We start from the raw sequence: 13904 nt of genomic DNA on the forward strand, positions 1-13904 counted from the left end.
TATGCAGAATGAAGCCTCTTACATTGTTTTCTAACACTTTACTGACTTATAACCACTTTTATTTTACTGAAGTGCCCAGCAACCCATTTGAAATCTTCAGGGGGATATCTGGTCACATTGTAGAAGCTCGAAATGAGGACGAGGACATCACAAAGCATTTCCAAAGTACATTAAAAAGATTGACAGAATTGGGGTACACAATTTGTCTTGTTAAGAACAAGATTAGAGTCATGGCAAACACAGGTATTGAAAATGTTCAATGAAAAGACAAGACAAATATATATCCAATAACAGAAGTGGAAGTAGGCCATTTGGTCCTTCGAGCCTGCTATTTAATAAGATCATGGCTGACTGCTTGTGTTTCAAATTTCAAATTCCCATATACCTTGATAACCCTCGATTCCCATGCCTAACAAGAATTTATCCACCTCAGTCTTAAAAACAAAAACTCCACCTCCTGAGGTAAATAGTTCCAAAGCTCGCAACACTCAGGAAAACACTCCTCATTTCTGTCTCTAAAAGGGCAAACCCTAATTTTAAAACTATTTAACCTTAAGCCCGTGGGCACAGAGACATCAAAAATAGGAGGGCTCTTGTGCAATGGTAGTTTCCCTACATCTGAACCAGGATGCCCATGTTTTAGTCCCACTTGCTCCAGAGGTGTGTTACAGCATAGCTGAACAGCTTAATTAAAAAAAAACTTAAATTAGTGTCCCCTAGATTTGGACTGAACCAGAGGAAACATCTTTTCCATGCCTAGCTTGTTAAGACCATTCATTTTGTACACTTCAATCAAGTCACCTATTACTCTTACAAACATGCTCAGTCTATCCAACCTATCTTCCTAACAGGACTTGCTCATTTCAGGTATCAAGTTAGTACTTAAATGCCTCCAACACATTTACATTCTTAAGTATGATTACTTAAACTGTACACTACTGGAGATGTCAAACTGAAATATCACATCTTTACTTTTACGTTTAAATTCTTCCTGTAATAAAGCAGCTCAGTAGCCTTTATGATCGTGTGCTGTACCTACACAATTTTCTTTTCCCCGATTCCTATACCAAAATCCCTCTGCACTTGGAATTCTGAAGTTGATTTTCACTTCAATAATACTCTGCTGTTTATATTCCTCCTACCAAAGGGAATAACTTCATATTTTCCCACATTATGCATTGCCAGATTTTTTTCTGTTCACTCATCCTATCTATATTCATCTGTAACTTCCTTATGTGCACTTCACCACATACTTTCCAAACTCTTATTACTTACTCTTTTCCTTGTTTAAGTACCTGGAAGAAACTCTTGCTATCAGTTTTACATTTCTAGCTAGCTTCCTCTGATACTTGAATTTCTTCCTGCCTTTCAGTCATTTTCTGCCATTCTTTATATTCTGACCAATCATCAGAGTATGTCACTCTGTGCTTTTTCCTTAAGTTTACTACTTTCAGTAACTTCTCTAGTTAAGGGAGGAACCACCATCTGAGGTTAAGTGATTTATCTTTAGAGTAAGAACATATGTATTCTGAATTTTGAAATATCTCTCACATGTCTGCCACTGTGTTTTTGTTGATCTATTCCCTAGTTCAATTTAGTTGGCTCAGAGTTTATTTATTTTTGAAACACCAACCTTAGACCCACTCTTCTTTCCTTTCAAACTGGATGCAAAATTCAATCACTATGCTCTCTGCTACCTACAGGTACCTTAACTCAGATTGTTAATGAATGCTGTTACATTACACAACATCAAGTCTAATATGGCCTGCTCTTTGGTTGATTCCAAAACTTGCTGCGCTAAAAAAACTCCATCAAAATGCCTCCAGTTAACCCCTCATCCATGCTACTACTGCCAATCTAAGTTTTCCCATTTATATGTAGAATAAATTCATCTATGAATCTTGCTGCGTCTTTATCAAAATACCCAATATTTCTTTGTGTATATCTTGTCTCACATTGTGGTACCTTTTGGGGTCCTGTCGACCAATCTCCCCTGCCGTTTCTCACCATTCAAATCAATTTTATATCCTAATCTCCAAAGTAAGATCACTTCCAACCATTGAACTAATGTCATCCTTGAATAACAGTGTTATGACTCCACTTTTACCTAGCTTCTTATTTCTTTTTAATGCTTCTCAACATAATGATCCAATCCTAGTTATCCTGAAATAATATCTCTGAAATAAATAAACAAACAGTTCACTACAATATACACTATCAATTTACCAGGTTATAAATGCTAAACACATTCAGATACAGATCCTTTAGTTTTGTCATTTAATTGTCTTTGTAATATCTAGTCTTAATGGTTGGTCTATTACTGTATTTGTTTCCCTCGAGTTCTTCCAGCCATTCTCTGACCCTGATTTCCCATATTACTATATTTTTCTTTTACCTTGTTCTACTCTTCGATATAAAATCCAGTTTAATTAAGTTGGTCGCAAGAACACTGGCCATAGCATGAATCAGGTGCAGACTGCCCCAATAGTAAGACCCACTCTTTACCTGGAAGTTAAACGGCAGACCTAAAAGAGATCCTTGGGCACATTATTCACGATGGTGTGCGACTAGAATCATTACAAAGACAAAAAAAAAGAAAACTGAACTCATCACATGTATGGGTGGCATTGCACTGAGGACTATTTTATAGTGAATGGACGTCATCTTGTAACTGCATGTTCTAGTCATCAAGGATATAATTTTTATCTTGATGTAGAAACAAAGTCTAGCAGGAGCACAGTGCTACACTGTTTACCGGCAGCCTCTCAGCAGAAGTGGAAACGACCAGTACTTCAAGATGCCAAGTCACAATCACCACCCCTCTGGCTGCAGTTCATCTCGAGGTATTTCCTCTTCAGTGTTAACACAGCAGCTGAGGCTTCTTATTAGTTCAAATATTTAAATGCATTGAGAGTATATCTCAAGATTAAAGTATTCTTTATCTTCATTACCAGCAACAAAGCACTTGCTCTCCCTGCTCTGCAGGATCTTCTATTCAGTCAGTAATTTTGAGTCTGCAGGTCATCCTTAACTGGACATGAGCACACCTGCAATCCATTAATTGTATAATCAAGGCAAGATCATTGTTATCAGGCTGCTCCCAATAGTTCAGGATCAGGGCACTAATTTAATTTGACAAATTAGCATGTTTTGAAACAAACTTTAATGTGCTCATATTCTCAGCCAATGGAGATAGCATAATACTTAAAATAATCTTACCTTACTTGCATCCTGATCAAATGAGCTTTTGCAATTATTACATCAGCTTGTTCTTTTGGAATAATCAGGAATCTGAGCAACCTGCATAGGAAATGTAAACCTGATTCTGATGCACTCTCTGCAGGATATTGTAGCACATTGTTTTGGAGTTCCTTCACTATTGTGGTTCTTAATGATGATGCTTTAAGATAAAAAAAATATGCTCAGACTGGATTCTTTTGCAAGAATCTAATGGAGCAAGGCAATCCATTTACATTGTTTCATAAAATAAGTTATTTGAAATTACCAATAACATTTTATTGTGTAATCCTGAAAAAAGCTAATCATTTTCATTACCAGGGATTCCCACAGGTCATGCTCTCCGGCTCGAAAATCAAGTTCAGTAATCTAACAGAATTGACTAAAAGCTAGTCGATCAGAAGAAAATTCAATTTAAAAAGCTAATGGCATTTTTCTCAAAAGTCAAAATACAAAGAAGTGAAAGGGATGGTACAGTTAAATAAAGCTCAGTTTAGGCTTTTGGAGCAGTGCCCAGTCCTAAGTACTTTCCATAATGAGGGGCATATGAGCTTGAGAAACAGCTTATCACAAATTCCCATAATTATGCTAGAGCTAAAAAGGCTAATCTTACAATCTAGTCTTATAAGTTAAGTGATGGTCTTGCTTAGTGCTTAAATTGATTTTAAAAACTCTAGGAGAATCCAAAACATCAGGAAATAATTGACAATCACAGTTAAATTGTGGATAGGAAACCCTTTAAATGAAGATGGTGGGAAACTAGAACTCTTCACTCCACCCCAAAGTAGTGCTGTTTAGGCTCAGTAATTGAACAACTTCAAACCTCAAATTGACTTATTGTTGATGGCAATATAGGTAAGGGTTATAGAACCAGCTAACAAGAAAGAATTAAGGTTTAGATCAGTTATAATCCACTGAATAGCAGCAAAGGCCTAGGAGGGCAGAATATCATTCTTGTTCCTGATTTATAAATCATATCGATGAGCAATACCATATGAAAGGTTGGGGAAATAGTCTCACAAACATGAGTTTGGGCTGGTTTACTAACAGTAAAAATATTTCTTTGTGCAGACCTAAAGTTTATTCAGAATTCAAAAATAGAATACGTGATTCCTGTGTTTTGATATTTCCTTTGGTATGGTAAAATGTACCTAAGGGCTTCAGAGTACTATCAGACAAAATTCAACACCAAGCCGGTCAAAGATATTAGCGGTGGTGACCAAAGTTTTAGTCAAAGATAGGTTTTTAAAAAAGCATTTTAAAATGTGTCAACAAAGATTTAGGGAGAGCTAATTTTGATCAATAAGTTGAGGTAATGGATGAACAGGACATGCGCAGTTGAAATTTGGAGGAGCTTAAGTTTACAGAGGCTTCAAGGAAGACCAGCCAGGAGAGAATCAGAACACTCAAACATCCAGATAACAGAGAAGGGCTTCAGGACCAGATGAGGTGAGGCAGAGGCAACAATGAGTTTCTTACCAAATCTCTGCTTAACATTGTCTTAAAATTACAACTTCAGCTTGATATTTACTTTGCGATGCTGATATAATAGTACAGGACTTAGCAAAGTGAGGATTGAAATGCCAAGTGGGGATAGGAGCTGAAATCTTGGGATCTTGAGCTGCAAACTGGCAGTGTGACTGTACAGCTCCGACTGAGATAAAGCAGCTGTGCATGCTCTCCAACAGACACCTGCTCTCAGGCCCTCAACCCACTTTCAGTTCTCACTGAGTGGTTGGAATAATCTTCAATCTTTGACAGTGAATCATAATTGGAAATAATTTGGGATGCACTGCAATAGTATATAATAAATCAAATATTAAGTGAATTTCCTGAAGAAAATTGCATTTGGCCAACATGTTAAAATTTTCAACTTAAGCCAGAGCAGCTAATTTTATAGCTATATGTGAGCATCACTTACAATTTTGATCTCCTAAAAGTGCACAAACCAAAGAACAGAGGTATGAAATGTAGCTGGTTTCTTCACTTTTCACAGCTTCTTCTGAAAACAATTGGTTTAAAATTGCAGGTGGCCCGATGCCTGGTCCTTTAGATCGCATACGTTCTGCCAGTTTTTCAGAGCCAGCATTAGAGGGATCTCGCACAACAACATAATAGTAAATGGTATCAGCTACAAAGGAAAACAAAGTTTTCAAAATACAAAGGGAATAGTTTAACAATATATTAATATAGCATTTCTCTGTCGACAACAGATAATATTTAAAATAAATTGGCTAATCAATACTACAAAGTGATCAGGGAAATTTTATAGAAGCATCTTCAACTAATTACACAAGATTCAATGCTGGAGCCTCGACTCTTCACAGAATAAGTGAACTATAAAAAGAGAAAAGTGCAGAGGAACATCTCTAGATGACGGGAGGTAGCGACAGTCCTTGAAACAATAGCTTGACATTCAGTGGGGGGGAATGGTCCAGTGAAAATAACATTAGTGTCTAAGAGTTGGCAGTCAGTCTCTGCAAGGAAGAGATTGTTATACAAGATGACAACAGCACAATGTGACTTGCAGGTTTGATTAAAAAAAAAAGTCAGGAGAGAAAGGAAGCAACACGTTCAGAGGAGATTGGTTAGCATCTGAGAGTGATGGAAACAAAAATCAGGGTGGTTTCTGAGACACTGACAGTTTTCAATGACAAAATCAAAACCGGTAAGAAGCCAACAGGATGGTGATTGATCCAGGTTGAGAAACAGTAGAGATGGCTGAAAAGGTCTGGGGAGCGAATGGAAGACTCTTGCCCCAAAGAGGTAGGTTCAGAGATGAAGGTGACAACTAGTTTAACATGACGCCATGCCTGACATAAAGGAAGGAAATAAGAAACTAAGTTGTAAGGAGGACAGTGCACCTACAAAGAGATAGATTTAGTGAATGGGCAAAAGAATTGGTTGATGGGGCATAATGAGGGAGAAGAGATAAATGAAACATTTAAATGGAGAGATGCTTCTTTTTAAAACTCCTTCGTGGAAAGTGGGAATTACTGTTAAAGCTAGCAATTGTCCAATCTAAATTACCCTTGAACTAAGAGCTTGCTATGCCATTTGAGAGAGTGTTTAAGAGTCAATTACATTGCTGTAGATCTTGTATATTATGTAGACCAGACCAGGTAAGAACAGCAGATCTTTTGCTCTAAACCCTAGCAAACTAGATGGATTTTTACAACAGTCAAAATTATGGCTATCATGGTTACCATTACTGAGCTTAGCTTTACATTTCAGATTTATTAAATTAATTCAAATTTCAGCACCAAAATCCAGCAACAATTATGCAATAATCTCCCCTAGAGACTGGGGAATGCTGCAACACAGGGCAGCCTGGCTGTGCTTGAACATATTGATCAAAACGTTAGGGTGTACGTACGGATCAAGAAATTAGGAAGGCAAACCGAAAGTTTCACATATTTTGCAAGGAAACTGGAACATAAAAGCAAGCCTTAATAAAGCTGTACAGGACATTGGTAAAATCACAACTGGAGTATCATGTACAGTTTTGTCTCCTGACTTAAGTAATGATACAACTGCATTCTAAGTTGATCAGAGAAGGTTCACTGAGCTGATTTCCATCAATAAAAGATAGTCTTATGACAAAAGGGTAAATACACTGGAACCGTTCTAACTGGAATTTAGAAGAATAAAGATGGTTATGTTGAAACATATAACATTCCTAAGGGTCATGATCGGACAAATGCTGGGAGGATGTTTTTTCTCACAGGAAAATCTAGGACTGGCACAGTTTAAAAATTGGGGTCTCTCATGTTAGATGGATTTGAGATATTTGTTTTCAGAATGTCATAGGAATTCTTCTTCACTGAGAATAGTGGAGGCTGGGTCACAATATGGATAGGATTGAATTAGACAAACATTTGATCAACAGGAGTTAAGAATTATGGGGCAGCAAAATAGAATTTGTCTCAATCAGATCAGCCATAACCATACTGAATGATGCAACAGCTTTGATGGACCAAGTGACCTACACCTGCTCCTATTTCTTACGGTCTAAAGCTAAAGTTTTTCTCTTGAGAGTAGAAGTGATATGATAAAAGTGCACAAGATTAATGACACATTTAGATAAAGTAAACAAGTACAAATTTTCTATTAGCTGACAGCTTGACTAGGGTACACAAATTTCAGATTTGGGGCAAGAGGTACAGAAGGGTGAGGGGAGATGAAGAAGAACATATTTCAGGCAGTGAGTGGTAATAATCAAAAACTCATAATGAAACTCATAACTTCCAACGTAAGTGGTGGAATGGAGACAATGAATTCAAATGAAAATGGGACAGGTGCATTTACAGAAAATAAACAAAGTGTAATGTTCTATAGAGAGTCAGCATAGGTTTGATGGATTGGATAGACTAATTCTGCATCTTTATGACTTTTGCAAATAATTGCTTAGTTGCGCACAATACATACCCAAATTTTGCCATGTCCCCACTGTATAAGGCTTTTCATCTCAAGCAACAAATTTGAAAATATGAACACCAGCTCCATCCCAACCTTGGGCAAATCTGGAGTGAGAGTTGGACAGCATAGAACCAGACTCTTCCGTCCTACTCATCCATGCAAATCAGATGTCCTAAATTAATCTAGTCCCATTTGCCAACATTTGGCCCATATCATTGTGAGCTTCCCAGCTAACATCATGGAAGTACTTTCACCACATGTACTACAGAGACCGAAGTGCACATTAACATATTGTCAAGGGCAAGATACCAGCATTTAGAGCAGGTATATTTTTAAAAGTAGTGTCCATCTTCAAATAAATCTACTTGCATGCTAGGCTATAGAGAAGGTCATTTTTGTATGCTCTAGAGACCAACACAAAAGCAATTATTTTCTTCATTTTTTTCATGGGACGAGGGTGTTGTTGGCAAGGCCAGTATTTGTTGCTCATCTTTAATTGCCCGTGAGCTGAGTGGCTTCCTAGCGCATTTTGGAAGGCTGATGAAGGACTTTTGCCTGAAACATCGATTCTCCTGCTCCTCGGATGCTGCCTGACCTGCTGTGCTTTTCCAGCACCACACTCTCGACTCTGATCTCCAGCATTTGCAGTCCTCACTTTTGCCATTTTGGAAATAAGCTGACAAACAACGTTATTGAGGGTAATAACAGCAAACTTCCTTCCTTAAAACGACGTTAGTGAACCAGATGATATTTTATGACAATCAATGGTCACCAATCAATTCATCACCAGCTGCTGTGGTGCAATTTGAACCCATATCAGAAAATCAGCCCAGCCCTCTGGAATGATGAGTTCACTGCATCCAAACCAGATTTATAGCAAAATTCCCACAATTCTCAAAGACTCAGCAATTCTTCATCTTTGAAAACTTTCAGAAATGTTTTAACTTTAAAAATTACAATGTCCAATTCTACAATGATTACTTGAAGTTTCAGTGTTAATGGCCAGTTGAAATTTAACTGGAGCCGTGGACCAAAAAGCATATCCACATATCAGATTGATGAGTACCTCACAATGCAAATTTCTTTTAAAAATTAAAAATGTTTTTATAAACAAATAATTTAATTCTGAGAACTGAAACTGCTGAAATAACAGCTTTGTATATTTTCAGATACCATCAATATCAACTTACTTAGATCATTTCTACTTTGTTCAATTACTTTCACTTGGAGTTCCTTATCCTGCAAAGTAGTCCAGGACCACTCTTTAATCTCCCGACTGCAAAGTTTTTCCACGGGCTCCACACCAAATAATGAACAGCAGATTGCCTTCAATACCAAGATAATCAAGATTAGTTTTATTAATCCACAATCATAACCACATTTAAAAGTGGAAGGCCACAGTTAAGCAATGCAATGACTTCAAGATTAGCACTTCAAGCAGATTAAAGGAAAATTAAAACAATTGATCATAAAAGGACAGATAGATGCATGTAAAATTTGTCAACGTAGTAATGCATTCCTATTTAACATTTGGACCAAAATGGTTTACAGGAGCTGTTAGTCCACATCACAGTCTTCACTTCCACCATCATCTGAGGCCGAAGTAGTCTGGAAGTAGTAAATTCTAAACAGCATCTTAAAGTACAAGAGACATGTAAATAGGTCATTCCAGAGCTTAGTGTTAACATAGCTGCAAACACAGCCATCAGTGGTGGTGCAAAAATCATCAAGGTTGTAGAAAACGCCTAAAATTGAAGAAATGGAAGAGTCTTGGAAGGTTTGTCGGGAAAACAACAAAACCATAAGATGTAGAAGCAGTATGGAGGGTTGGTTTTGGAAACAAGACATCAAAATAAAAACTGAGGAATTGCTAAACTGGGAGATGATGTAGGTCAATGCGTACAATGATGACGTTCAAACAGAGTTTAGTGCAAGCTGAGTATGACTGCAAATTTTTGCATGTGTTTAAAGTATACAGGAAATGAAAATATTAAAATGTCTGCCAGAAGAGCTTTAGAATTGCCAATTTTAAAAAGGTTAAAAAAGTACAGATGAGGGATTCAGAAGCAGATGAACATAGCAGAAGCAGATGCAGGCATAAATCAGTAGTGTGATGGAATACTCCTTGTTTGGACTACTGCAGCTCCAACAACACTCAAGAAGCTTTACATCATCCAGAACCAAGTTGTCCACTTGATCTGCACCATATCTACAAACATTCACTTCCTTCACCAGTGGCACTCAGGAGCAGCAGTGCACTATCTATAAGACAAACTGCTGAAACTTCCAAATCCATGACCACTATCATCTAGAAGGACAAGGGCAGAAGATACATGGCAACAGTACCAACTGCAAAGTATTCTCCAAACTGCTCACCATCCTGGCTCAGAAATGGATTGCAATTATTTCAGTATCATTGGTTAAAACTCTAAAACTCTCTCACTACAAGTATTGTGGGCGTACCAAAATAAACAGACTGTAACAGTTCAAGAAGGAAGTTCACCACCACATTCGCAAGGACAGTTAGGGAAAGGGCAATAAATATTGGCCAGTCATCAAACCCCACATCCCCTGAATGAATAAGCAAGGAAGTAGGGAAACAGACAGGGAACTGCAGTTCGTCTAGAAAATAGAGGAAAGCATTAAGAGGGAAGTGGTAACTTGGAATTTTGAAAATCATGATTATGCAGAGTCAAATTGGTTTTATGAAGGGAAAACAGTTTTTTTAACAAATGTATTACTTTTCAGCATTTAGTAGCAGATTGACGAAAACATATATATGGATTTTCAAAAGACATTCAGAAGGATATAATACAAAAATCAAGGGTTATGGAGTTGGTTAAAAAGAAAAACACAGTAGGAATAAATAAGTCATTATCAGCTGGAAAGACTATTATTAGGGTGGTGCACATATCAGACATAGCTGTTTTTAATTTGGACTAACCTGTATTGGAGCTAGTCTAAGGGCTTTTGTGGTGCAGTGCAGAACCTGAAGGCTTGGGTTCAAGTCCTACCTGCTCTAGACAGGTCTTAAAAGATCTATGAACAGGTTGATTAAAATATCTATAGGACAAGTGTAAGAGCTTTTGTAGTGGTAGCATACCTATCTCTGAGCCAGGGAGGCCTGTCTCACCTGCTGCAGAGGTGTGCAGTAAAATCTCTGGACTAGTTGATTAGAAATGTCTAATGTACCCATGTTTTGTGACAAAGCAAAACTGGATGTAGATAGAAGTTTTCAAAAAAATGTAAAAAGCCTGCAAAGGGACACAGACTGGTTAAATGAATGGCATGAAGGTGGCAGAAAGAATATAATGGAAGATGAGAAGTTTCTTCATTTGGAAGATTATGAACTTTCAGAATTCTGTAGCCCATAGAACTATGGAAGCTAAGTCGTTCAGTGCATTCAAATCTGTGATTCATGGATACTTTAACCATTTGGTACAAAAAAGCTGAGCTTGCAGGTCAGTCATGACCTTATTGATTGGAAGATCAGGCATGAAGAGCTGTAAAAAAAACTTGCTTATACTTCTTTCTTCAGTTCTTATGCAAAATATGATTGTGGTTGCAGTTGGTTTTAATGTGTTAAGAATTATGGCAGAGTTGAGGGAGTCCAATACAATTCTAGATCGAAAAAGGCTCAATCTCTCTTACAATGAGGGTCAGCTTAGACTCTATGGGCCGAATTGCCTGCTTCCACATGTAGCGATTCTCTGATACTATTCTAACCAAACTTTGCATTTCATATCTGAGCTGGCAGGTCTGTAAAATTCTGGAGCACATTTCATAAGCATCTAGCTTGATGGCTCACTGATAGATTTGGATTGATAAATCTGTCACTATAGGCTAGGCTATCCAGCTCCAGGTACTTTTGAAAATTAATGCTGTAATAAATGGCTCTTGCCAAACTACATAATGAGAGGCTGCAAAGATTTTGCTGTTGAACTCCCAGCACTTCTTATTTCTAGGGTTTCTTAACTTTGGTCCTGTGTCTGAATTCTCTGGACTTTGATAAGTGCAACATGCTTATACACAGAAAGGTTTTATCCACTTCAAGTTGGGCAAGGAGAACTCTGACAGATCCACATTCATGACATCCTCGATAACCAAATATACTTATTTATGTCTATCTCACTGATGACAGGACTTGATTCATACAATAAACGATTTAAAATACAGATACACATGCAAAACATTCATTTCGCCATTCTGTTTAAATGAACAACATTTAGTTTCTTCCTGCATATCCATACCATTCATCATTTCCAAGCCAGAGTCTGCTCGGTGGCCAGTTGAATGATGAGCATTCACTCCTTTGAATTAACCCAGCAGTCACTTGAGAGTCAAAGACTTAGAACACAGAGATCAAAAAGTTCAACACCTCATTTAAGACTAACATGATGTCACAGCATAGGTAATTATCAAATAGAAAGGGAACATCAATAGGGACACAAGCTCATTGAAAAAATCATAGAATCGAGCACAAACTTATAATACATGCTCTAAAAAGGACTGGAAAAGATTGATAAAGTAATGAGAGCAGTTGAGCAGCTCATGAACAGTAAGCACAAAACTCTGGCAGATCAATGTTAGACTAATTTTGAAAGACGTATGGTGTTGGGTCCCCAAGCCTGAAAGAGATTCTAAATTCCTTTAAATTGCTCTATACTTGCTTCTTTAATCTTTAAAGTGGAAATTGCTGATTAAATCATAGCCACCAATCACAATTTGGCAAAATTCTGGAAATTTTCAGCAGGAATTACTAAAGAACAAATTCTAAAACCCTGGAATGTCATACCCATAAACTGTGTGGCGTTGTAGTCCACAAGCACAAAGACCAGCACACAAAGTTTCCTTTCCAGTGCATATGCACATGCATGACTGGTGACGATTATCCCCAGTTGAATGTAATGATCGAACCATACTTTTGTTAAGGTAGTTTGTTGTGGGATATCTAAAAATTGTATTTGCCAAATAGAGTTTGAATGAACACACTACAGTCTATCTTGAATGGAAAAGAAATGAGAGATTAGTTTTAAAAACCTCAGTCTGTGGACAAGAGCAAATTATAGCAATCCAATCAATTTCTCTCCACTGTCCATAATAATAGCAAGGCACGACATAAAGACAATTTTGTTGAAGTCATGCTTCATGATAAATCATCTCACCATCTCTAAACCTTACAGAAATAATGAGAGGCTCTTTGATTTACACTGCAGTATTGTGTAAAACTTTGATGCACTATTTAGAAGTGATTTAAATTATGTTTACTTGCAATTTTATTGGAATAATTCTCTCTTTATAAACGCTGTTATTTAAACTGACCTGAAAAGGAAGCTTAAGGGCATCTTTCAATAGTGGTTGAATGTTGTTCAAAGAAATATAGCTGCATGTTCCAAAATCCATAAAGAACACTTTATAAATCCTTTTGGAATCAACAATTGACAAGATCTTCACTCTATGCCACCTAAAATTGAAAGGAAATTTGATAATTTTCCAAATTAGGAAATGTTCAAAACACTGGCATTCACAACCAAGAGTAAAAGTTTTCACTCTTCAGCATCTGTATCCCATTATCACGTCCATGTGACTACATCAACTGCTAGGAACCAAGAGCTGCACAGCCAATGAAATTTGGCAGATGCAACCCACCATCAGAGATCATGACAAATCCACCATTACAAGGCAAGTGCCCAGAAGAGCAACTCTAATCAGGAGAGGGAAAAGAAAAGTTTGGAGAAACAGAGTCAGTCGATTGTGGCTTTTGAATTGCTCCTCTTGCTCTGGATGGTAATTAAAAAAACTGCAATACCTTGGTTGCTGGGCTTCAAAAGATTCACACTGGAGGGAAAACTATGGCATTTCTCCCTTTTAAGCCAAGTTAAATTGCAGTTCAAGCCTCAATTATGTTCAGAACCAGATCTGCACATTTACAGAGCACTTCACTCTGCCAACGACAAACTTAAGCATGCTCATCCTGAGGCTAAAGATCTCCACAGCACTGTCACTTCATTCCTCTAATTTTCTCCAACTGCCTCTAACACTACAATCCTACAACGCCATTCTGACTTTTGGGGCATATATTTTATGTTGCGATGTGAGTTGGGGTTTAGTGATTGTTGCCCTGGGGCTGAGAGTTGAAATCCCACTGCCCCAAATTCAGTTCATAAAATCTGGAATTGAAAGCTTACTCTGACTCATAGTGGCAGAAATTGCCATTGATTATCATAAATCTCATCTGGTTCAATAAT

General features: G+C 37.4%; 1 protein-coding gene across 1 annotated transcript in view; it reads right to left on the reverse strand.

Moving 5' to 3' along the window:
• tdrd12 (tudor domain containing 12) overlaps window positions 1-13904 on the reverse strand; it is a 132209-nt gene that overhangs the window by 22591 nt on the left and 95714 nt on the right. The window contains exons 25-28 of the mRNA XM_060838340.1: window positions 12979-13120; window positions 8847-8982; window positions 5187-5368; window positions 2396-2505 (exon numbers count right to left, since the gene is read on the reverse strand). Of these exons, the coding sequence (XP_060694323.1) occupies window positions 2396-2505; window positions 5187-5368; window positions 8847-8982; window positions 12979-13120 (570 nt within the window). The remainder of the gene's footprint in view (window positions 1-2395; window positions 2506-5186; window positions 5369-8846; window positions 8983-12978; window positions 13121-13904) is intronic.

This window comes from Hemiscyllium ocellatum, chromosome 17 (genome assembly GCF_020745735.1).
Source record: "Hemiscyllium ocellatum isolate sHemOce1 chromosome 17, sHemOce1.pat.X.cur, whole genome shotgun sequence".
Classification (NCBI taxonomy): domain Eukaryota; kingdom Metazoa; phylum Chordata; class Chondrichthyes; order Orectolobiformes; family Hemiscylliidae; genus Hemiscyllium; species Hemiscyllium ocellatum.